This window comes from Callorhinchus milii, unplaced genomic scaffold, assembly GCF_018977255.1.
Source record: "Callorhinchus milii isolate IMCB2004 unplaced genomic scaffold, IMCB_Cmil_1.0 Scaffold5, whole genome shotgun sequence".
Lineage (NCBI taxonomy): Eukaryota > Metazoa > Chordata > Chondrichthyes > Chimaeriformes > Callorhinchidae > Callorhinchus > Callorhinchus milii.
This window is the reverse complement of record NW_024704746.1, coordinates 64,240,880-64,263,162: the sequence shown is the minus strand read 5'-3', so window position 1 is coordinate 64,263,162 and position 22,283 is coordinate 64,240,880. Positions and strand designations below refer to the sequence as shown.

General features: G+C 43.9%; 1 protein-coding gene across 1 annotated transcript in view; it reads left to right on the top strand.

Annotated features, from left to right (window-relative positions):
* The first annotated feature begins 3,788 nt into the window (after window positions 1-3,788).
* LOC103177066 (collagen alpha-1(VII) chain-like) overlaps window positions 3,789-22,283 on the top strand; it is a 116,435-nt gene continuing 97,940 nt past the window's right edge. The window contains 17 exon segments of the mRNA XM_042335458.1: window positions 3,789-3,846; window positions 4,619-4,799; window positions 5,551-5,710; window positions 6,762-6,855; window positions 8,478-8,648; window positions 9,373-9,536; window positions 11,350-11,479; window positions 12,424-12,540; window positions 13,158-13,313; window positions 14,579-14,695; window positions 15,253-15,399; window positions 16,091-16,210; window positions 16,776-16,934; window positions 18,244-18,397; window positions 19,743-19,876; window positions 20,629-20,754; window positions 21,580-21,726. Of these exon segments, the coding sequence (XP_042191392.1) occupies window positions 3,789-3,846; window positions 4,619-4,799; window positions 5,551-5,710; window positions 6,762-6,855; window positions 8,478-8,648; window positions 9,373-9,536; window positions 11,350-11,479; window positions 12,424-12,540; window positions 13,158-13,313; window positions 14,579-14,695; window positions 15,253-15,399; window positions 16,091-16,210; window positions 16,776-16,934; window positions 18,244-18,397; window positions 19,743-19,876; window positions 20,629-20,754; window positions 21,580-21,726 (2,335 nt within the window).

Here is a 22,283-nt window from a genome sequence, read left to right as displayed (position 1 = left end):
ACATTCCCCCAGATAAAATTGAGTCATTCACTCCATGGTTGTTTGTGGGACATCTCTGTGCATGGAATTGGCTGCCGCCTTCGCACACAAAAGTCACCGCACGTTACAGTAAATTCCTGTGAAGCGCTTTGAGATATTTCAACCATGTGAAAGGGGGTTAGATCAAGGCATGGAGTATACTTTGCGCCATTGGCTGCCGAGTTTCACACACAAAGTACACAATCACTCCACTTAACAGTGTATTCTGTGAAGCACTTTGAGAGGTCTCGACGACGTGATAAGGTACAATATCAAGTGCAAGGATTATTATTGTTTTATTGATTACTATTGTTGATTTAACTGCATTATCTGCTCTGCCATTCTACTGAGCATAATGTGGAGGAACTTTATACCCAACGGTTGAGGTCCCAATCTGTTCCAGATTTCTTAAGCATTCTTGCAGAGAACTGAGCACACAATATCCATTGTCTTATGGCAAACACAGCACGATTGAAGACTTTGTAATGACAGTGGGGATCCTGCTATCCTGTAGTAGCTTGAACGCAAAACAGTTGAGACAGTAATGAACGTGCGATGATATATAATTTTTTCCATCCAGGATGGCAATCTACACCTGCATTTGATCACAGACTGTCAGGGACATCATGTGACATCAAAGGTTCTCTGGTCTGCTGCTTTTCGACTGGTGTTACAAAGATCACATGAAATATAGATTTCAATTTCAGCATTCATTCCAGAGGAGAATATCTCTAGCTTTGGGCAGACATCCATCAAACCCACTAAGGAATGAATTATCTTTGCTATCCTTGTCAGTGGTTCTTTAACACGCTCCAAGACGCTACCCTGTGTGAAGGGCCTTGGATAAATTCAAGTTGTTGTTCGATTCATATCCCTCTTGATGCCAACATTCGTTACCTAATAACATGGTGCACCAGCTATGACCACCTGCAGCTTAGCTTTGTTACTGACGTGTTATTGAGCTCTGTAATAACAGGGTTGCGAAGGACAATTTTACAACAGATACCTGGAAGCAATGCTTTACACAGAGGGTGGTCAACAGCTGGATTGGGTTGCCAGATAGGATGGTAGTAATCAGAGCGCTGAACTCATTTGGGGAAAAAAAGCTTGATGCTGTAATGGGAACTTGGTACAGTGGATATTCTGGAAGGATGAGGTCAAATAATACTAATGATAATCCTTGCATTTGGTATGGCTGCTTATCACATCGTTGAGTCATCTTAAAACACTTTGCAGTGTATACTGTAAAGTGAATTGACTGTATATTTTGTGGGAGAAACGCGGCGGCCAATTGCGCACAGCAGTGTCCCACAAACAGTCGTGGATTGAGTGACCAAGTTAATTATTATTTTTTAAATGGATAATTACCCCTGGAAAGCGATCCGCCAATCATCTAACAACTGGACTCCTACTTTCTGCTGGGTAAACAGAGGCGTGTGGAGTAAGGAAACTTGCCTAAGGTTTCGCCCTGCCCGGGAATCGAACCCGGGTCCTTTCGCTTGCGAGGCGAGTGCTCTAACCAATAACCACTATGGAGTCCCAAACGGGCCGAAAGGTCTTCTTCATTTGGATCTCACTCGTGATTTGCACCTTGAGATTCAAAATCGTGTGTAACTCCTTCTCACACTCAGCACTGAAAGAGGGCAAGGAGGAGTGTTGAACCTCACATTTGTAACAATATTGGAGATTATAGGAATGGACGGGAATGTATTCCATGCAGTGTCTCGAGTACAACGGTTGCTGCAGAGGGTTCCTAGAACTCTTGCCTCTGAGTCAGAAGGTTGTGGATCCAAGCCCTACTCACACAGTCTAAGCTGACACTGCGATGCAGCGCTGGGGGTGTGCTGCATTGTCAGAGGTGCCGTCCTTGGGATGAAACGTTCCACTCAGGTCCCTTCTGCCTGTTTGGGTGGATGTTAAAGATCTCATGGCGCTGCCTGGAACAAGTTTGTCCTGGTGGCTGTTTGTGGTTCATTGCTGTGCAACAAATGGGCTGTTGCATTTGGCTTTCCCGCAATCAATGCACTTCACAGCCAATCCCGTGAAGCCCTTTGAGACGTCCCCCTGACATCAAAGGCATTGCTGTCTTGAGGAGGCCATCGGTTAATCCAGGAGTTAGTATGTACATTGGGATCATGAGGGAAGCAAGCAATAGTTTAGAGGAGAACATATTCTGCCAGAAATTACTTGGTGTGTTTTTCACACTCTCTTGAGGGCTTGAGGTCAGTACTGTTAGTGGTCAGTAAATCTATCAAACACAGTAGGTTCCATAACTCTTGCTTTTGTCCTGTCTGACTGTGACATTGAACTGACAAATCCTCTTCATCCAAATCAACCTGCTTTCCAGCTTGGATCAATTATCTGCCATCTGTTGATTGCCAATTGTGAAGGGTAATTTGGGAATCTTCCATTAACTTCGATGACAGCTGCTATGAAACCGCTTTGTGTTTCTAGTTTCAAATTCCGTTTGTTTTTAACCCAAAGTGAACTTAAACAACGTTCAATTCCCGGGCAGGGCGAAACATTGGGCAAGTTTCTTTACTCCACACGCCTCTGTCTACCTAGCAGTAAGTAGGAACCCGGTTGTTAGTCGATTGGTAGATCGCTTTCCAGAAGTAATAATTCCTCCCCCCAAAAATAATAATAATTTGATCATTTAATCCCCGACTGTTTGTGGAACCCTGCTGTGTGCAATTGGTTTTTGCCGCTTTTCGCCCCACAAACTACACAGTCAATTCACTTAAAGTATAATCTTTGAAGCGCTTTGAGATGTCTACAAGATGTGATGAGGCAAGGATTAGGAGGTGCAAGGAATATATTTAGGTATTACTTGCACTTTGACATTCATAAGTGGTCGATGGCTGACAGTGTGGAGGTTGCATCCGAGGAGCTCACAAACAGGTTGCACTGCAGCATTGCTTGCAAAGCTTGCTAATACCATCTAGTGGATATTTCACAGCGTTGCAACGAGGAGCATTCATCGGCAACAGTATTCAGTCATATCATGCGTTTGATAAACCTCCTTTCAACGTCAGGGTGACGTCTCAAAGCACCTCACATGATTTACTGTGGAGTCCTGTAGCTCAGTGGTTAGAGCACTCGCTTTGCAAGTGAGGGACCTGAGTTCAATTCCAGGCAGAGGGCGAAACCTTGGGCAAGTTTCCTTACTCCACACAGAGCCTAATAATAATCCCTCCAAAACCAAAAACAGTAATAAAATTGGTCATTTTCAATCTACGACTGTTTGTGGGACATTGCTGTGCGCAATTGGCTGCCGCGTTTGCCCACAAATATACAGTCAATTCACTTTACAGTGTGTTCTGTGAAGCACTTTGGGATGTCCTCCTGACATGAAAAGCGCTATATCAAATGCAAGGATTATTATTATGAAGTTCAGTGACTGTGTACTCTGCAGGCAAGTGCATTAAGCAGCCCATTTGCGCACAGCAATATCCCACAAACAGGCAGCCTCACATTTATTTGGGGGGATTGTTGGCCGGGACGCTGGAAGAACTTTCCTTTTCTTTTCTTTCGAGTAGTAGCCATGGGATTTTTAACAACTGCCTAAACAGGCACAGACAGGACTTTGGTTTAATGGCTCATCGAAAGGACAACGCTGCAGTTGTGGAGGATACAATGCAATGCGTTCCCAGCATCGTACTGGGGTAGCAGGGTAGCATCTCAGAGCAGGCGTTCCAGGACACTACCTCGCTACCTGAAGGACGCTCTATAAATGCAAGTTGTTGTACTGGAGCGTCAGCCTAGATGATATGAATCCAAAGTCTCGACGTGGGTCTCGAAGTGGTGAGAGTGCTGCCAACTGCGCCAGTATGACACAGTGTGGGCAAAACATTTACCCATATTGCTAAGTGTGGGCACATTGATGATGTTCACTAATACACATTAATACACATCATTAATGCCCATACACTCAGCCCTTTGATCTGCATGTTTATTGCCGTACGTTTCTGCTAAGATTTTAAATAACACTGAAAACTCTGCCTTGTCGATAACCTGGATAACCTGGCTGCTCTGCGATGTGATTCACACACACACCACACACACAACCCAACACACACACAACATATCCAATTCCCTTTTGAAAGCTACTATGGAATCTGCTTCCACCAGCCTTTTCAGGCGGTGCATTCCAGATCATAACGAAACTCTGGGTAAAAAAAAATTCTCCTCATCTCCCCTCTGGTTCTTTTGGCAATTAACTTAAGTCTGTGTCCTCGGGTTACTGACCCACCTGCCAATGGAAACAGTTCATCCTTATTTACTCTATGAAAAACCCTCGTAATTGTGCACGACCTCTGATATGTTAATTCAGGTTGCAATTTCCAGCCCATGATTATTATTACGGAGAGCTGAGCTGAGGAGCAACGATACCACTGTGTATACCACAGCAAGGCTCAACACTGGAACAGAAAAGCACTATAAGTCAGAATTTGTTCTTAGGTGATAACAAGCTTGAATCTTGAAAGCAACATTGCTTAAGCATTTCCACTGAGGATTCTCCTAACCTATGTCTTCCTTCAACTGCTAGGCTGCAATGTGTCTAGAGTTGTCTGATCTAGGCTCTGTGTTTTGTTTTCAGTGTGTCTCATAGCAATAGCAGCTGATATTGTGTTTATGGTGGATGAATCGTGGAGCGTAGGAGAGGCCAACTTCAGAAGCATCAAAGAATTCATCAACAGCGTCATAACATCCTTCCGCAATGCTCCACTAGGCAAGGATGGATTCCGATTCGGAGTAGCACTTTACAGTGACCAACCGAGGTAATCCATTCACCTCGCGCTCCGAGACTCCGTCTGGCGTGAAGGACGCTATATGAATGCAAGCTATATAAATGCAAATACACACAGGATACAGTTCAAGGTCCTGGCCCTCCCTCCATGGCCTTGCTCCCCCCTACCTCGGCAACCTCCTAACCCCATGCAATCCTACCCGTTCCCTCCGCTCAGCGGGTTCTGACCTGCTTCATGTCCACCGCTTCATTTGTCCTCCCGACAAATGTAATTTTGTTGTTGTTGTTGTTGAGGTCCTGTCTGCCAGTTCAGGTGGATATTAAAGATCCCTCGGCGCTATTCGAAAAGAGAAGGGAGTTTCTTTCTCCTGGTGTCCCGGCCAACAATCCCCCCCTAAAATAAAATTGATCATTCACTTCATGGCTGTTTGTGGGGACGCTGCTGTGCGCAATCGGCTGCCGCGTTTCGCCCACAAAATACACAGTCAATCCACTTTACAGTCCGTCCTGTGAAGCGAGTCGAGACGTTTCAACGATGTGAAAAGGCGGTGCAATATATCCAATGCAAAGATTGTTATTATAATGCAAAATGGCTGCCTGTTTGGCGTAAAAAATACACAGTCACTACACTTAACCGTCAAACCCGTGACGCGCTTTGAGTCGCCCTCCAGACATGAAAGGCGCTGTAATCAAACGTAAGGAATATTGCTGCTATTATTATTACAATCTCCCTTGTGGATGAAAAAATGCCTCATGAATGACCTTAGTGTCTTGGTTGTTAGGATGACCATAGCTCTGACTGACTACAGCACACTTGAAGAGGTGCTGGTGGCTGTCAGAGACATTCCGTATAGAGGGGGAAACACTAAAACAGGAGCAGCACTCACCTTCCTGGCAGACTCCATCTTCAGCCCGTCAGTGACGAGAGACAACACGCCAAGGGTCAGTAGCAATAGTCATTAATATTTATGAATCGTTAACTTTTTCTCAAACGCTAGCTATTAACGTTATTGATGATAATAATTTGGTGACTCAGTCCTCGACTGGTTTGCGGGACGCTGCTGTGCGCAATTGGCTACCGCGTTTTACCCACACAAAAAATACACAGTCAATTCACTTGACAGTATATTCTGTGAAGCGCTTTGAGACGTCTCGAAGAAGTGATAAGGCGCTACATCAGGTGCAAGGATTATTATAACATTAGCAAGAAATGCTGTTTGTCCCACATAATGGAGAGGGCCTCGACATCCTGATGCTTTGCTGTTTCCACTAGTTTGGGAGTCCATAACCAGTGGATAATATTATAAGATAGCAACTAGGGGATCTAAAAGAGAATTTAGGAGGAGCTACTTCATGCAGAGGGTAGTGAGATTATGGAACTCGTTGCCTTCACAAGAGAAGAGTATGGGAGGGAGTAAAGGAATGGATGAAGACTCGTGTGAAGTATAAACACGGCACGGACTGGTTAGGCCGAGTGACCTGTTTCTGTGCTGTACGTTCTTTGTAAACTTTGTACTGCCCTCGGCTAGTCCTAGGATTCTTTTCCTCCATCAATAAATAATTTCATTTTAAAGTTAAAGTATGGTGACACTGGGTTTAATAATAATGCTTCCACTCAGCTTTCTGTTAACTCTGCAAACCAAAGCCCTAATTGGTTCCTCGCTGGACAAGCAACGGGAAAGCAGGGGTCTGGGGGGTCTGGGGTCCCTAAGCATTGGCTCTGCGTACTTGCGCCTAATACTCTCCAGAATTAGGTGAGCAGGATGTATCCCTCCAGGGAGAGAGTGCGGATTCCATTCCAATGACCTACCTCTGGGATTTCCATGTGTAGGTGGGATGCATGGAGTTCTCAGCTTGGTTTGGAAACTCTTAAGCGACGGTGATGGGTTTTCCGCATGTGTCAGACCCCCCAAAAAAGCATTTAAGAATAATGCATGTGTATGTCGACCGCTTGAACCTCCCGGTGATCATTTCCCTGCCTCATAATTCACAGATTGTGGTTTTAGTTACCGATGGGAAGTCTGCAGACTCGATCGAAGTGTCAGCCAGGAGACTGCGGGACATGGGAGTGACTGTCTTTACAGTGGGTACGTACCTGGACTTGAGCTGAAGTTAAAACATGCAGATTCTCACTGACGACGGAGGTCAGACTGAGTTACACTACAATTGTTACACTCAAACAACAACCTCCCATTAAAAACAGTCCTTCTTCAAAAAAAAAAGCTTCCAAATTGAGACGAATTGAAGAATTTTCCACAACACTGAAAATTGAAATTGGCTCGGGGCTAAGATCAGGTAGAATTTCTGGCCTTTGGCTGTACGGTGTTTTGTGTTTTGCCTGTGTTATTGAAAGATTTGTTACTACAATTGATATTTTCTGCAGGTCCACATGTTGCTAAGGTACATGGCATCATCTGCTGGCCACTGTCAATATTGCTCAGCCAATTCAGAGATCTGAAATTTTCCCTAATACCTGGTCTGTATTTTTCCACAGACCAGTATTTTTCTGTAAGACGATTCTCCTCTTAATGTTTTCTATCATGCAGAATTGTACCATATTCCCAAATTCGTTCTTAACTTGGAACCCGAATCAGCGCCTTGGGATGTCTCCTGACATGGGAGGCGCTAGATCTCTATGTCACGATATCGCTATGTCTCGGAGCGCTTAAAGTTCAGTAGATTCGATGTAGGGCATACAGCCGTTTTATTCCTGAGTATTGGCAAAGTTACAGATCTATTGTTTTTTCCGGGGGTAATAATCCCTTCCAAAAAAAAGAAGAAAAAAATAATCGTTTGGTCACTCAATCCAAGACTGCTTGTGGGACGCTGTTGTGCGCAATTGGTTGGCGCGGTTCACCCACAAAATGCACAGTCAATCCACTTCACAGTGTGTTCTGTGAAGCGCTTTGAGACGTCTCGAAGACGTGATGTGGCGCTGTATCAAATGCGAGGATTGTTATTATTGATTATTATTATGTAAATGCAATTTGTTGTTGGATGTTTTTAAGAACTGTGAAAACTAGCTTCCAAATTGAGAATAAATTTAGGACATTGCTGCAGTTATACATAGTCTTCAATTTTAAGACAAAATAGTCCCACAGGCTAAAGCTAAACATAATTTCCTCTGGAATTTGGCATTGGATTGGAACGTCCTCCTGCCGTGAAAGGCACTGTACGAATGTAATTTTGTTGTTGTTGCATTGCACAAGTGTACTATTTCTGATCATAAAAAAGCTATGTTTTAGCTGCATTGTTAGAAGTGCCATTCTTTGGATGATAAATCGAGGTGAGTGGTAAAGATCCCATGGTCCTATTCAAAAAGAGAAGGGAGTTTCTCCCAGAGAAAATCAGTCATTCAGTTCATGGCTGTTTGGTGGGACGCTGCTGTGTGCAAATTGGCTGCCGCATTTGTCCACAAACACACAGTCATTGCACTTTACAGTAATATCCTGTGAAGTGCTTTGAGCCGCCCTCTCAATGTGAAAAGCTCTCTATATATGCCAAATTCAAGGATTATTATCATCATTATGATCATTCCTCAATCGAATCCACTGCGGACACATATGTAAATATCCTCGTACTATTCTTGCAGCAAGTCAGTGCATAGACCTATCTTGTGGCCTGGCTGTTTGAAATAGTGTATTCGTTTTCAAAAGAAGATGGGAAATGTGCATGGGCTTCAGATGAATTTTCTCTCTTTTAATTTAAGGGATAAAAAACACGGATAAAAAGGAACTGATGAAAATCGTTTCCGATCCTTTCGAAGAGCATCTACTGTTTGTGGAGGATTTTCACCTGCTCAGCAATATTGTACCCAAACTCTCCAGAAGGATTTGTTTCACAGCATCAGAACCTCCCAGACCAGTGAAACAGCCACAAGGTAAGTAATCCGGGGACACAGAGCAGGACACCAGAGAGGTCTAGATGGTGACGTCGCCTTTCACCTCCTAAATCTAGGTTCAAATCAAGCTCATTTTGGTGGGATTGTGGATTCCTGTAGTGTAGTGCTTAACATGCTTGCCTCGCAAGCGAGAGGATCCGGGTTTGATTCCCAGGAGGGAATCAAACCAAAATCTTAGGCAGGTTTACTTACTCTACACTCCCTGTTTACCTGGTTGTTAGTCAATTGGCAGATCGCTTTCCTGGATAAATACTCTACGACTGTTTGTGGGGACGCTGCTGTGTGCAATTGGCTGCCGCGTTTCTTCCACAGAATACCCAGTCAATTCACTTCACAGTATATTCTGCAAAGTGCTTAGGGACGTCTCGATGATGTGATAAGGCGCTATATCAAATGCAAGGATTACTATTATGATGATTATTATTATTATAGTTCAGGGATCATCAAGTGCCAGACAGGGTGTGACCACTTCTCTCTGAAAACCCCCAATTCGCACATTGAGTTTACACATTTATCCAGTTCTTCAGAAAGCTATTAACCAAAGCAGAGAGCTCACACCGATTAAATATCACTTCTCAAAGGAGCTTGAGAAACGGAGGTAGTAACAGCTCCGAAAATAGAGAGAGGACAGCAGTTAGTACAGTAATGAACCCTCTTTATTCCTGCAGTTGATTAATGTATTCCTTTTTGTCCTGTTTCCCAGTGCCAGAGAAAATCATTGGCCCTAGAGACCTGGTGATTACTGAACACAGTTACAGCTCAATGAGACTTACCTGGACGCCTGCTACAGGGGACATCACCAGCTATAGGGTTGTCATCAACCCACATTCATCGGAAGGACAACTGACACCTGGGGAGCAGAGACAGGTGCGTGATGCTATTTCTGGCTGGCTGGCTGCCTGTTATTGTATCTCAAGAGTGGCTGTAAAGAATCTGAAGCTATCACCTCTTAACTGGTCGCAGAGGCATTGTTGCTTGTGAGGTAGAAAACACCGCTGGCAAAGATTCATAGAACTATTCAGCCCAGAACTCCTTTCAATCCATTGTGCCTGTTCCAGCTCTTGTAAGAACTAACTGTTAAGTACCACTCCCCTGTCTTTTCCCCAAATTCTTTCATGTTGAAAAATAGAAGTATAAGTATAACTGCTGTGCGTAATTGGCTGCCGCGTTTGGCCAACAAAATGCACACTTTACAAAATAAATTGGGTAACTTAATCCACAACTGTTTGTGGGACACTGCTGGGTGCAATTGGCTGCTGCGTTTCACCCACAAAACATCCAGACAATTCACTTTACAGTATATTTTGTGAAGTGTTTTGAGAAGTCTAGAAGACATGACAAGATGCTATATCAAAAGCAAAAATGATTACAATGACTATTATTACAATATATTCTGTGAAGCACTTTGAGACGTCTCAACGATGTGATAAGGCGCTATATGAAATGCAAGGATTACTATTATTATTATATTTTTCCTGTTCAGACATTTGACTAATTCTATTTTAAGACTAATTGTAAATCCCCCATGGATTTCTAATTCATTAGAGTCATTTCAATTGAAACAGCTAACTGAATAAAACAGACTGAATATGTTAAGATTTTCAGTGTGTGGTAAATCCCAGGATAGACCATGTCCTTTGAGGAACAATTTAGATATGACAGGACTTTTCAGCCTGGAAAAGAAATACAGTATCTCAAAGGGGACCTTATAGAGGTGTGTAAGATGCTGAATGGCATTGAACAATGCCTTCAGATTCACCAAGGCAGCAGGGCAAGAGGACACAGGCCTACAGGTAATTTCAGGACAGACAACAGGAATTATTTCTTTACTCCGAGGTTAATTAACGTCCGTAGGGGGTTTACTAAGAAGGATGGTTGAAGCCAGGAGCCTTGACTCGCTGAGAAGCACTGGATGCTGTCTTGGTATAACTGAAAGTATTATTCTAGGTTAATTTTCTGAATCCCATTTTATCTCATTTTCAACCCCTCCATTTCTCTGCCGTTAAACCTCTATGGTCAACTCTGCCTTCCACACTCCCCCTTCTCCCTTGTTCGGTGTCCAATTGCATCTTTGTGCAGTACTTCGAGATATCATCTTACATGTAGGACACCTTATAAATACCGGTTGTTGTGATTTAGTATCTTCTAACACCTCTATAAGTATGAGATAATCTGGAAGGATTAAATGAACTGAAGTATTTTGTTACATCTAAAGCTCTCTTGTCATTCAAGAGATGCAGGAAAGAGTTTTATAGTATAAACTCCTGAAGCTCCGTTTTAGGGATTTTAAATATAAAAATTGAATTATATAAAGAGAAATTGTTTCCTCTGTTGGGTAGGTCAGTAAACAGAGGACTACAGATTTAAGATAATTGGGAAAAGAACCAGAGAGGAGATCAGGATTTTTTTCTTACGCAGCAATTTGTTACGGACTGGAATGCATTGGGTGATGGAAGCAGATTCAATAATAACTTTCAAAAGGGAATTAGATATTTACTTGAAAAGGAGCAATTTGCAAGGCTATGGGGAAAGAGCGGGGCAGTGGGACTAGTTGGATAGCTCTTCCAAAGAGCCAGCACGGGCACGATGGGCTGAATGGCCTCCTTCTATGCTGTGAGATTCTATGATTCTATTCTATGAATTGAACACTGACAATTTTCTCCTCTGTTTTTGATGGCAGATTGTTATAGATGGTGAATCAAATACAGTACTTATGACAAATCTAAAGCCCACAACAGAGTATTCCTTCACAGTGGTTGCTGTTTACGCTGATAAGATTGGAGATTCCACAACTATCAGAGGAAAGACAAGTAAGAAAAGCAAAGAAAATGGCCCTTTGCACCCAGACTCTACCATTAGAGATTTGGGACCTCAGGTACAGTCTGTAATGGAGGAAGTGAGTAAATTGCACCACGTGAAATGATGATCAACACTGATGGTGCTAATTAACACATCATTGAAGACCAGTCAATGTGTTGATTATTGACTGGTTGCTTATGTGCAGAAGGGCACCATTAAGCAATGGTTACTTCTGGAAGCCAGATGAGTTGGACTTCTGGTTCATTAATCACAACATTGGACTGAGGATGAGTGGGATACTGGCCTTATTGTGATTTTTCTTTGTTTATGTTTTCACCAGCAATTTCTGCTCCGCTGCTCAGTTAAGGAATTGAATGTGTTTAGCAACACCGTAGTTTTGCGCATTATGAACTTATACAATGCCACTAACTTGGAGATCCCAGCTATCTGAGTCCAGTTCCCACCTGTTCACTCTGTGTGCGCTGGCTGGTTGGTTGGTGTGCTTGTGTGCTTTCTGGAACATGGGTGGGATTGCAGGGCCCAGTCACAGGAAGGACAGTCCAGGGGACGCAGGTCGATTAGCAAACATTCAGAGCTTGTGTGTGCCTCTGAGATGTTCCCCAAAACTACTAAAGACGTGGGATTTATGTCCCTGAGATCATCTGAATAATCCTGGCTGCACACTCCCTCCCTTGCCTCCTTCAAGGCCCATCTCAAGACCCTCCTCTTCGACAGCGCCTTTGGTCACCCTCCAATCCCTACCCTCCACCCTTCCTGATCCCAANCCCCCCAGCTCAGGTCCAAATCCTTGACTATCCAGCGCCTTGGGACGTCCTCCTGATGTGAAAGACGCTATGCAAATGTAATTTATTGTTGATGGTGGAGTGACATTGATCCAGACAGATTGATTTTGTACAGTATTAATAAAATGTTTTTACTTTTTGATATGTTGCAGCTGTCCTGCCTCATGTGACAAACTTCCGGGTGATAGAAGTCGGGTTGTTTAGTCTGAAGGTGGCGTGGACGCCTCCCCTGGGGCCCTTGGAGGGCTACAAGATCTACATACCAAGATGTAAGACATGGAGAGGGGGAAGAGGGGGGTGGGGGGGAGTTTGCCTGCAAAATATACAGTCACTACACTTGACATATATCCTATGAAGCTCTTTGAGACACTCTCGACATGAAAGGTGCTTTACCAAACGTAAGGACCTTGATCTTCTTTTGTCTGCCAATTCTTATGTTCTTATGTTTATTGTTAGACTAGTAGAATGTGTTTCTAATGGGATGCCCCATTACATTAAACGAATCAGAACTCCAATAAACTCCAAATGTAATAGACCCAAGGACTCAGGCTTAACTCAGGACTTTTTTTTTCTGCGCATGGTTAGAAAATTAGGAGACTGATAGTGTTACTTGTAGTCCTTTTTAATTGGCTCATTATTAAAGGAGATGCCGAGAAATGGCGAGACTCCTTCTTAGTGAGAAATCTAGGTTATCTCTAGCAGAAAGAATGCTCGGAGACGCAATAAGGGGGGCGGGGGTCATTAACATTTCTGTTGATGAATTTAGTGAAGCGATATTCAGTCCAGTTTCCAAGATAACATTGTTTCTTTGAAGCCAGGTGTATTGTGAGTGAAAAGAAAACCATGACAGCTCTGTGCACTGAGAAACTCTGTCTGTTGCTTTCAGCTAACAGACCCGGTCTGACCTATGAGCAGAACCTGAAAGGAGATGTCTCGTTCCACCTGATCGACAACCTACAGGAGGACAAGGAGTACACTGTCAGCATCTACGCCGTGTATCCTCAGGGACCCAGCGATCCAGTGTCCACCACCAAAACAACATGTAAATCATCTTTGAGTTCTATTTTTCTTTCCTGAGTCCTCTTTTTGGGCGGTTAATCGGTTAGGGATTTGGACTCAACTGGGTTGGAATCAGGAAGGGTAGAGGGCAGGGAGAGTAGGGGTAGGAGGGTGACCGAAGGCGCGGTCAAAGAGGACAGTCTTGAGACGGGCCTAAAGGTGGGAGCAGAGAGGCTGAAGGCTTTAACCATATAAAGCAAAGCAAATAGCCCACCCTGGATTTGGTTTGTTTTATTATTATGTTTTGTTTTCGATTCAAATCACTTTTCTTCAGGTTTTCTGACAGGGTTAGATCGCCAATGCATATGGTATACGTAAGCTGGAGCACAGGTTAAATGTGGAATGTTGTTTTTTTTCTCCCTAACGCACTTATCACATTCAATCTATTATGAAACATTGCACTTTTCACCTGTGGTCACCACCACAGTTTCGCCCACAAAATATACAGTCAATCCAATTTACAATATATACAGTGAAGCATTTTGAGACGTCTCAATGACGTGATAAGGTGCTATGTCAAATGCAAGGATTATTATTATTATAATTATTATTGTTAGTATTATTATTATAAAACCCTGCCAACACCAATGAAACATAAAAGTTATCTCGTCCCTTGGGGGTTTAATGATTAGCTCTGTCTGATCTTATCACTGTACCCTTCTATCTCATTCCTATTGATCCAGCTCACTCTTTTTTTTTGGAAGGAGATAATTGCCGCAGCATTAACTTATCTTTGTTTTGTCATTAAATCAATCCTTTCCAATCTGGAACCTCCCTCAAAGCCTTTTGGTTTCACGCTGGTGTCCTTTTGATTCCTCATCCAGCAGCCTGGTCACGAACCTTCAAAAACCTCTACCTTTGGGGGAGTTCGAAGCGGTTTAGACGGGGATTCAGGTCCTGTCAGAGTGAGTCCATGTCTCATTGCTGGAGTGAGCTGCCAAAAAGCCCTGTGTCTGTCTCGTTCCCCACTCCAGGGTGTTTGAGGCCTCTATTATTATTTCACTATGAATAAAACATTGTTCAAAATAAGTTAAAGACCAGATGTTGTTCTTGCATAACATACAACTCTTTAATAATGGATCTGCTCGCTGTATAATTCATTTTGCCGAGCAGGAAAGCGGAACATGGGATGGCTTGGAGTAACCGGGTTAAACAGGAACATTTTGCACCAAGTGCGGTTTTACATTTTTGTGAAGGAAGCCAGCGATGGTTTAAGGCTTAGGATTGTGTTTTAAAACTCTTCCGCAGTGAAACTCCTGCCGGTGGAGAAACTGACCCTGGAGAACGCAACCACTGGTATCATACAAGCAAAATGGCCTCCCGTCAAAGGTGCCACTGGGTACAGGCTCACATGGGAATCAACAGGTAAGGCTCCCTTTAACACAATCTGATAAGAGAAGACGATGGGAGGCTCAGGTAAGGTGGACAGGGAAAGATTATTTCCAGTGGTTAGACGGTCTAAACTAGAGGACATTGTCTTAAAATCATAATAGGAGGATCCAGAACAGAGATTAGGAGGAACGTTTTCGCACAGAGAATAGTGGGAGTGTGGAATTATCTGCTAGAGTCAATTATTAGAGCGACAACCATGTGCACATTCAACAAAGACTAGAAACATGGGTGAGGCAGAATAAAGTTGAGGGATATATGGGAGAAAAAGCCAGGATATCGGACTAGAGATAAGATCTTGAGATGGGCACTCGTGTGATGTATAAACACCAGCCAGACTGCAAGGTCTGAATAGGCTGTTTCTGAGCTGTACTTTTTATGAATCAATGAAACGCTAAATGCGTAAAAAAATATTGATCACTCAATCCATGACTGTTTGTGGGACACTGCAGTGCACAATTGGCTGCCACATTTTGCCCACAAAATAGGGTCAATCCACTTTACAATATATCCTGTGCATCGCTTATTTACAGATGGACAACTGCAGAATGTGAACCTGGGTGACCGTTACCAGTTTTATATGATCCAGGGTCTGACTTTGGACACCCAGTACACTGTTGCCATCAACGCAATCTTCGGGGACATCGAGGGTCCCATCATCTCCGCCCGGGCAAAGACATGTAAGGCTTCTGCTCTGACAAGTGCGTTCGCGCTTTCAGCCACTATGCCCCGAAAGTCTGACACGCTCTTCCTCTAACCCTCTGCCCTGCTGCCTTCCTTCCCCATCTTCAGATCGTGCCTGAAGATCTTCCTCTTCGACCGTGCCTACGGTCACCTTCCCTGGCTTGGCGTCTTGCTCGGCCACTGTCACAGGCTCTGGGACGCTACCCAGCGTGGGTGGGGGCACTACATAAATGCACGTTTTAGTTATTGTTCTGCTTGAGTGGACAGTCAATTCAGTATTAGTGAGGTTCACCAATGTCTCGCCACACTCACTCATGTCTTGGTCAGCACTAAGTCGCATTATTTCACCTTCAGCCTCTCTGCCCCCACCCTTTGGAACTCCATCCCAAGTTCCCTTCGCCTCGCTCCCTCCCTTGCCTCCTTCAAGACGCATCTCAAGACCCTCCTCTTTGACCATGCCTTTGGCTACTCTCCTAACCCTTCCTGCCCTACACCCTTCCTTATCCCAACCCCCTCCCCCCAGCTCGGGTCCAAATCTCTGACTGTCCAGCGCCTTGGGACGTCCTCCCGGTGTGAAAGGCCGTGATATACAAATGTCATTTCGTACGGTATTATTCCAACGCCCTCCTTTTTAGTGCATTATTTACGTTTAAAATAAAAAGACTATATTTTGTATTTGTATTGCAGTGGCCACCAGTTCTGTGCAAACCCTACGAGCTTCTGCTATCAGCACCAGCAGTGCCCTGATCACGTGGAATTCTGTCCCTGGTGCCACAGGGTACAGGCTGGCGTGGGGACCCACACCAGGTATGGGATACTTTGGCATAGCTCTGGACAAGAAAATAATTATGATTAAAGAATTAAAAATTGCAGCCATGACCTGACCTGCGCAAGGGAATATTTTCGGAGGCAGTCATGGTTTTCTCTCCTTGTAAGTTTCCCTTTCGAAACCATAAGTGTCCTGCGCCCAGAGGCACTGCCAATGCTGCTCTTAGCTCTTTGCTTTGCCGTACGTTGGTGGTTGAGATAATACGCTATCAAGCGCTTTGAGATGCTTCAGTGTCATAATATCTATACCAAATGGAAGGATGATTGTTATTCACATGTGGCCCAGAGAGTTAAAATATCATCCTTTCACCTCAATGCTTTCCAGTGACTTGGGACGTCCTCCCGACATGAAAGCGCTATACAAATGTAATTTGTTGTTGTTGCCGTTGCTTTGGGTTTCTCCTGCTTAATGTCAACGTCAAGTGCTCAAGGCTTGGGGCTTGACTCTTGTCTCACTGGTTGCCTCTCCCTCGTTCTAAGAATGCATTGCATTAAGGGACTGTGTTGTCTTTCCTTCTCCCTCGATCCCCACCCCACATCCCAGAGTTTGCTGGCAGATATCGCCCCCGGCAACTGGCTCTGAACAGCAGCTTCACCTCGCATCAACTGAACCACCTGGCCGACAACACAGAGTATGTCCTGTCTATTTACGTTCTCTTCGGGACCATGGTCGGGCCAGGGATCACCACCACCGTCAAGACATGTGAGTGGATCACAGCTTAAGTGTCTGAACAGGCAACCCTGAGATGAAATAACGCTCCTTCATTCATGTTCCTTCAATTGCCATGCGCAATTGGCTGCCGCGTTTCACCCACAAAATATACAGTAATCCACTTCATAGTATATTCTGTGAAGCGCTTTGAGACGTCTCGAAGACGTGATAAGGCGCTATATCAGATGCAAGGATGATGACGATGATTATTATTATTATTCCCCTTGGTTTAGAAACTCCATTCTTAGCAAGAGCAACTCGATTGTAATAATCTACACCAGGCAGACCTATCTATGTCAACTCTAAATTGACATATCTTTTGTTACATTGTTGGAATGTATGTTAGACAAGGGAGGGTTGAATTTATCACTCTCCCAACATCTAGTGATCTCTCCTTATCTTACTGGCATATAGAAATAGACAGTATGTGCATCAGTCACTGAAAGAGAAAGAGACATTCATGCTTGAGACCAAGGGAAATGTGCTTTTTGGAGGGTAGGTAACAAGGTTTTTAATAGTGGAGATATTGAATGAAACAATAATGCGGAGATTTTGTGCTTTGGTTTTTCATGGGGTCTTTGCTGAGCTTAATTCTGGGACACAGAGTGAGTGAGATGGACCATTGGATGTCCATGAGTTTTTGCGTGGACTGTTTTGTTACGCCCTTAACTTCCTCACACTTATTCACTAATGGATCTGACAGAGTAGACTAACAGATAGAAAAGCACCTTGAGACTTTCTATAAGTGAAAGACGCTACATTTCGCCTACAAAATGCATAGTCAATCCACTCACTTTACAGTGTATCCTGTGAAGAGCTTTGAGACGTCTCGATGACGTGCTAAGGTGCAGTATCAAATGCAAGGATTATTATTATTATTATTATTGCATAATATTACATAAATGCAGCTTGATGTAGAACGAGACTGCCACCTTGTTTGGTGAGTGTCGGACAGATTCCGATTTGTTCGCCCACAAATATACGGTCAATTCACTTTACAGTCTATTCTGTGGAGCGCTTTGAGACGTCGAGAAGACGTGAAAAGCACTATCTCAAATGCAAGGATTATTATTATTCGCAGGACGTCGAAGACAAAAGCCAAACTAGATGGTGGACCACGCCACAACAACAATAACAACAATCACTTGTGTATATAGCACTAAAGAAAGCCACCAAAAGACAGGCCAAACTAGATGGGTTGAATGGATGTTCCTCTCACCTATAGTGTGTTCCTCATGAAGATGGATGGATTGAAATGGAATGTGGTAATAACTATCGCTTCCGTTCGTTCACTTTGCAGCTCCACTTGGCTACGTATCGACGTTCAGGGTAACCACCTATTCCACTACCTCGATCACTGTTATCTGGAGCGCTACCGTTGGGGCAACAGAATACAAACTAACATGGAGTCAGAAATCAGGTAAAAAATCAGGTTTAAAAAAAAAGAGTAAAGAGTAAAGTGTCTGATAAATATTATGCCGTTCAGCATTGATCAAGTCAGGGCATTGCATTGCCTTTTGTCAGGGACCTGATGCTTGTTGCCATTGCTGGGGGCCAGGAGTGAAAAGCTACCATTTTTTGGGGGGGGTCAGCCGGTCAGTCTGACACGCGCGGAAATCCATCACTGAGTATCCAAACCAAACTGAGAATTCCATGCGTCCCACCTGCACGTGGCAATTGAAAAGCAAATAACAGCAATAACATCTCTAAGGGATAAAAGGAGAAACTGTGAGAACATGATAGATCCTAAAAGTGTGAAACGTTCACAGTGAGTAGATCAACATGTGAACCAGACAGTCGGGACTTCCGCTCATAGTTTAGGCAGGGCCTAATGGCCTGTACCTGGGAAGTGCTTGAGCATCATGCCATTCTACAAGTGAGATGTTTGTGCAGTCCTGCAGTTTAACGGTTAGAGCACTCGCCTCGCAAGCGAGAGGACCTGGGTTTGATTCCCGGGCAGGGCAAAACCTTAGGCAAGTTTCCTTACTCCACGTGCCCCTGTTTACCTAACAGTAAGGTAGGAACCCGGTTGTTAGTCGATTGGCGGATCGTTTCTGGGGCTAATAATCCCTTAAAAGAAAGTTTTAAAATAATAATTTGATCAATCAATCAACGCCTGTTTGCGGGGCGCTGCTGTGCGCAATTGGCTGCCATGTTTCACTCACAAAATATACAGCCAATTCATTTTACAGTATATTCTGTGAAGCGCTTTGAGACGTCTCGAAGACGTGATAAGGCGCTATATCAAGTGATTCATTATTATTATATTATTATTATTAAACTGAGATCCTGCCCGTTTGTTGGATGGACATTGGAGAGCCACAATAGTAGACCAAAAAGAGTTTGTCCCAGTATCTTCATTGGAGTGTCAGCCTAAATTATGGGGTCAAATGTGACATGTGGTTCGAACCAGAGGTTGATTTGTTACAGGCATGAATCAGTTTGCTGTGAACGTTCCTTTTAAGATGGAATCTGAACTTGTCCGATTGAACCGATTGAATTGTCTGCGGACTGTGATAAAAAGGAATCGAATACCTGCTGAAAGTGTAACAAATAAGACGTTTTTGCACATGCAGAGAGAGTCACGCAGACCAGCTCTGTAGGACTCGCGGTAGTGCTGATTTTCGCAGAGTCAATACACACAACCGGCTAATCAACAGATTTATTGTGTTCGGAGCACTCCTGGACCAGGACGGCTTACATCTATGCGCCTGCAGTATATTTGCTGAATCTTCGTGAATCTGTGTCGAGGCTCATGTGCTTCTTGTGTTTGTCGTTGCCAGGCAGAGGAAATACAAGGAATCAATACGTGGAACGCAACACGCTCTCCTTCCACATTGAAAGCCTGAGTCCTGGGACTCTGTACACAATTAGCATCCACGCTATGTTCGGTGATGCTGAAGGCCCCCCGGTGTCTCTTTCTCAGATGACAGGTAATTAATGAGACAGGCGGCCGTGGGAGGTGGCGGGGGGGGGGGGGGTTGGGTGTTGTTGGGAATCTGAAACACTGCTGAAAAGCACATCTTTCATTTACAGTCACAGCAGGAGAAAGGTTCACAGTGGTGCATAAGAGATGCTGGAGACGTAGCAGTCCAGACGCTGTTCGTTTTGAAGCGACGGTGGTCTCTGACAACAGATCTTATTAGTCACAGGAAGCTACCGCAGTTAAAGGAGTAACACCACCCTTGTAATGATATACAACAGGGAGATCCAACTGGTCCATCTGTCCATCCGTCCCCTCCATTTCATCTGGCACCGCCCGACCGCCCGCTCCCTCCATAACCCGTAACAGTTCTGTTATGTTTCTGGAAGGGAAAACACAAAGATGTTGCTGCTGTGGCCCACAGACATTTCTCCAAGTAGGGCATCCGGCCCCCGGCAGCCAAAAGGTCGTGCTGTCATCACTGACGTCTGATGTTGTCCCTGACATTGATGATGGCTTTTACCTGAGTTTAGATTTACTCTATTGTGTATTGACCATCCAGCAGTTTGGGACGTCCTCCCGATAGGAAAGGCACTTATACAAATGTAATTTCTCGTTGGGGCTTTTCAAAGCATCCGGAATTTGGCAAATTCTTAATTACAGCCTTAATTTTGAAGCTGCTTGGCTCAAAGTCCCGTTAAGAAAACGACTTCGGCGTTGTGAATGACTTTCGTGTTTCTCCGTCACTTGCAGCTTCCGTAGATTCGGCGTTTGTCCAGCCAGTGAGGGATCTGAAGGTCACAGACACTGGATCCAACAGCATAAAAATCAGGTGGAGAAAGACACCTGGCCTCTCGGGGTATAGGATATCCTGGGCTCCGTTACGTGGTACGAAATAGATTTTTCTTTCTCTGCTAAGTTTTGTCACTTTTAGCACGGTTTGGCTTGTATCCATTAGAACCGTGGAAATTTACAGCGCAGAAGAAGGCCATTCTGTGTCTGTGTTGGCTCCCTCATGAGCAATCCTATCAGTCCCATTTGGACCCTGCTGTGCGCAATTGGCTGCCGTGTTTCTCCCACAAAATGCACAGTCACTCCACTTAACAATATATTCTGTGAAGTGACTCTCAATGACGTTATAAGGTGTTATATCAAATGCAAGGATTATTATTATTATTTACCTGCCCTTACCCCAAACCCCTATAGATTACTCTTCTTAAGGTATTTGTTTAGTTCCCTCTTGAAGGCCATTATGGATCCTGCCTCAACTATTGCTCCATATGCATTCCATATCCCAAATACTCTGCGTGTGGAAAAAAAACATATCAAAGTCATAATCTTGAAGATCTCTCTCAGGTCACCTCTCAACCTCCTTTGTTCTAGTGGAAAAGTTTGAGCTGGATACTGCATTGATGGTGTAATTTTGTCCCAGGATGGACAAGTTGGGCCGAATGGCCTGTTTCCATGATGTAGTGTTCTGTGCAATTATAACAATAATAATCCTTGCATTTGATGAAGCACCTTTGACGTTAGGAGGACATCTCAAAGAGCTTCACAGGATTTTCACAGGAAGGGAATTTCTCTTGGAGTCCTGGCCAGCAATCCTCCAGAGAAGAAGATAAAAGAAGTGAGGAGGGGAGGAGAAAAGCTGTTGGGGGAAACAAGAAGACACCTTTGAGTTATGCTCACGTGTTGGCAATATTAACTCCTCAGGAGGTCCTGAGAAGACTAGACTTGTTCCAGGTGGTGCTACATCCTATGTGATCAGCGAGGTGGAGGAGAGTTCCACATACACCATTCGGGTCTCAACAGTCGCTGGAGGCAGGGAAGGAACTCCTGTAGTTACAACAGCCAGGACAGGTAAGGGCATCAGTCAATGTAGCTTCACGTGCTGGACACTTTCCAGCCCACAGGGAGTCTCACACTTTGCATTTCACATTTGTCTGCTGGATCTTACAATAATATTATTAATAATAATATTTGTATTTGATATAAAGCCATTGCACACTGGGAGGATGACTCAAAGTGCTTCACAAGGATCACTATAATACACCGTGTGTGTATTTTGTATTTTGTAAGCGATTGCGGGAGCCAATTTGCGTACAGCAATGTCCCCATTCTTCATTGATCCAAGAGGTAACATGTCAAGATATCGGCTGTATCACAGAACTTAGGGGCACGCAGGTCCTAATCAAGATATTTCAAATTGGATTAAATTCATAATTGATTAAACTCATGATCAAGACAATCATCATTTTTAATTCAAAAGATGGTTCTATTGATTTGGAATCCGGATGATAGCAATGCAAAAAACGAATGCACTTTACAAGCTCCACATTGCCACCAGCAGGAATTATACTAAACAGCAAAAAAACAAGTTGCTTGGAAAATTACGTGGATGTAAATTTATTTTTAGC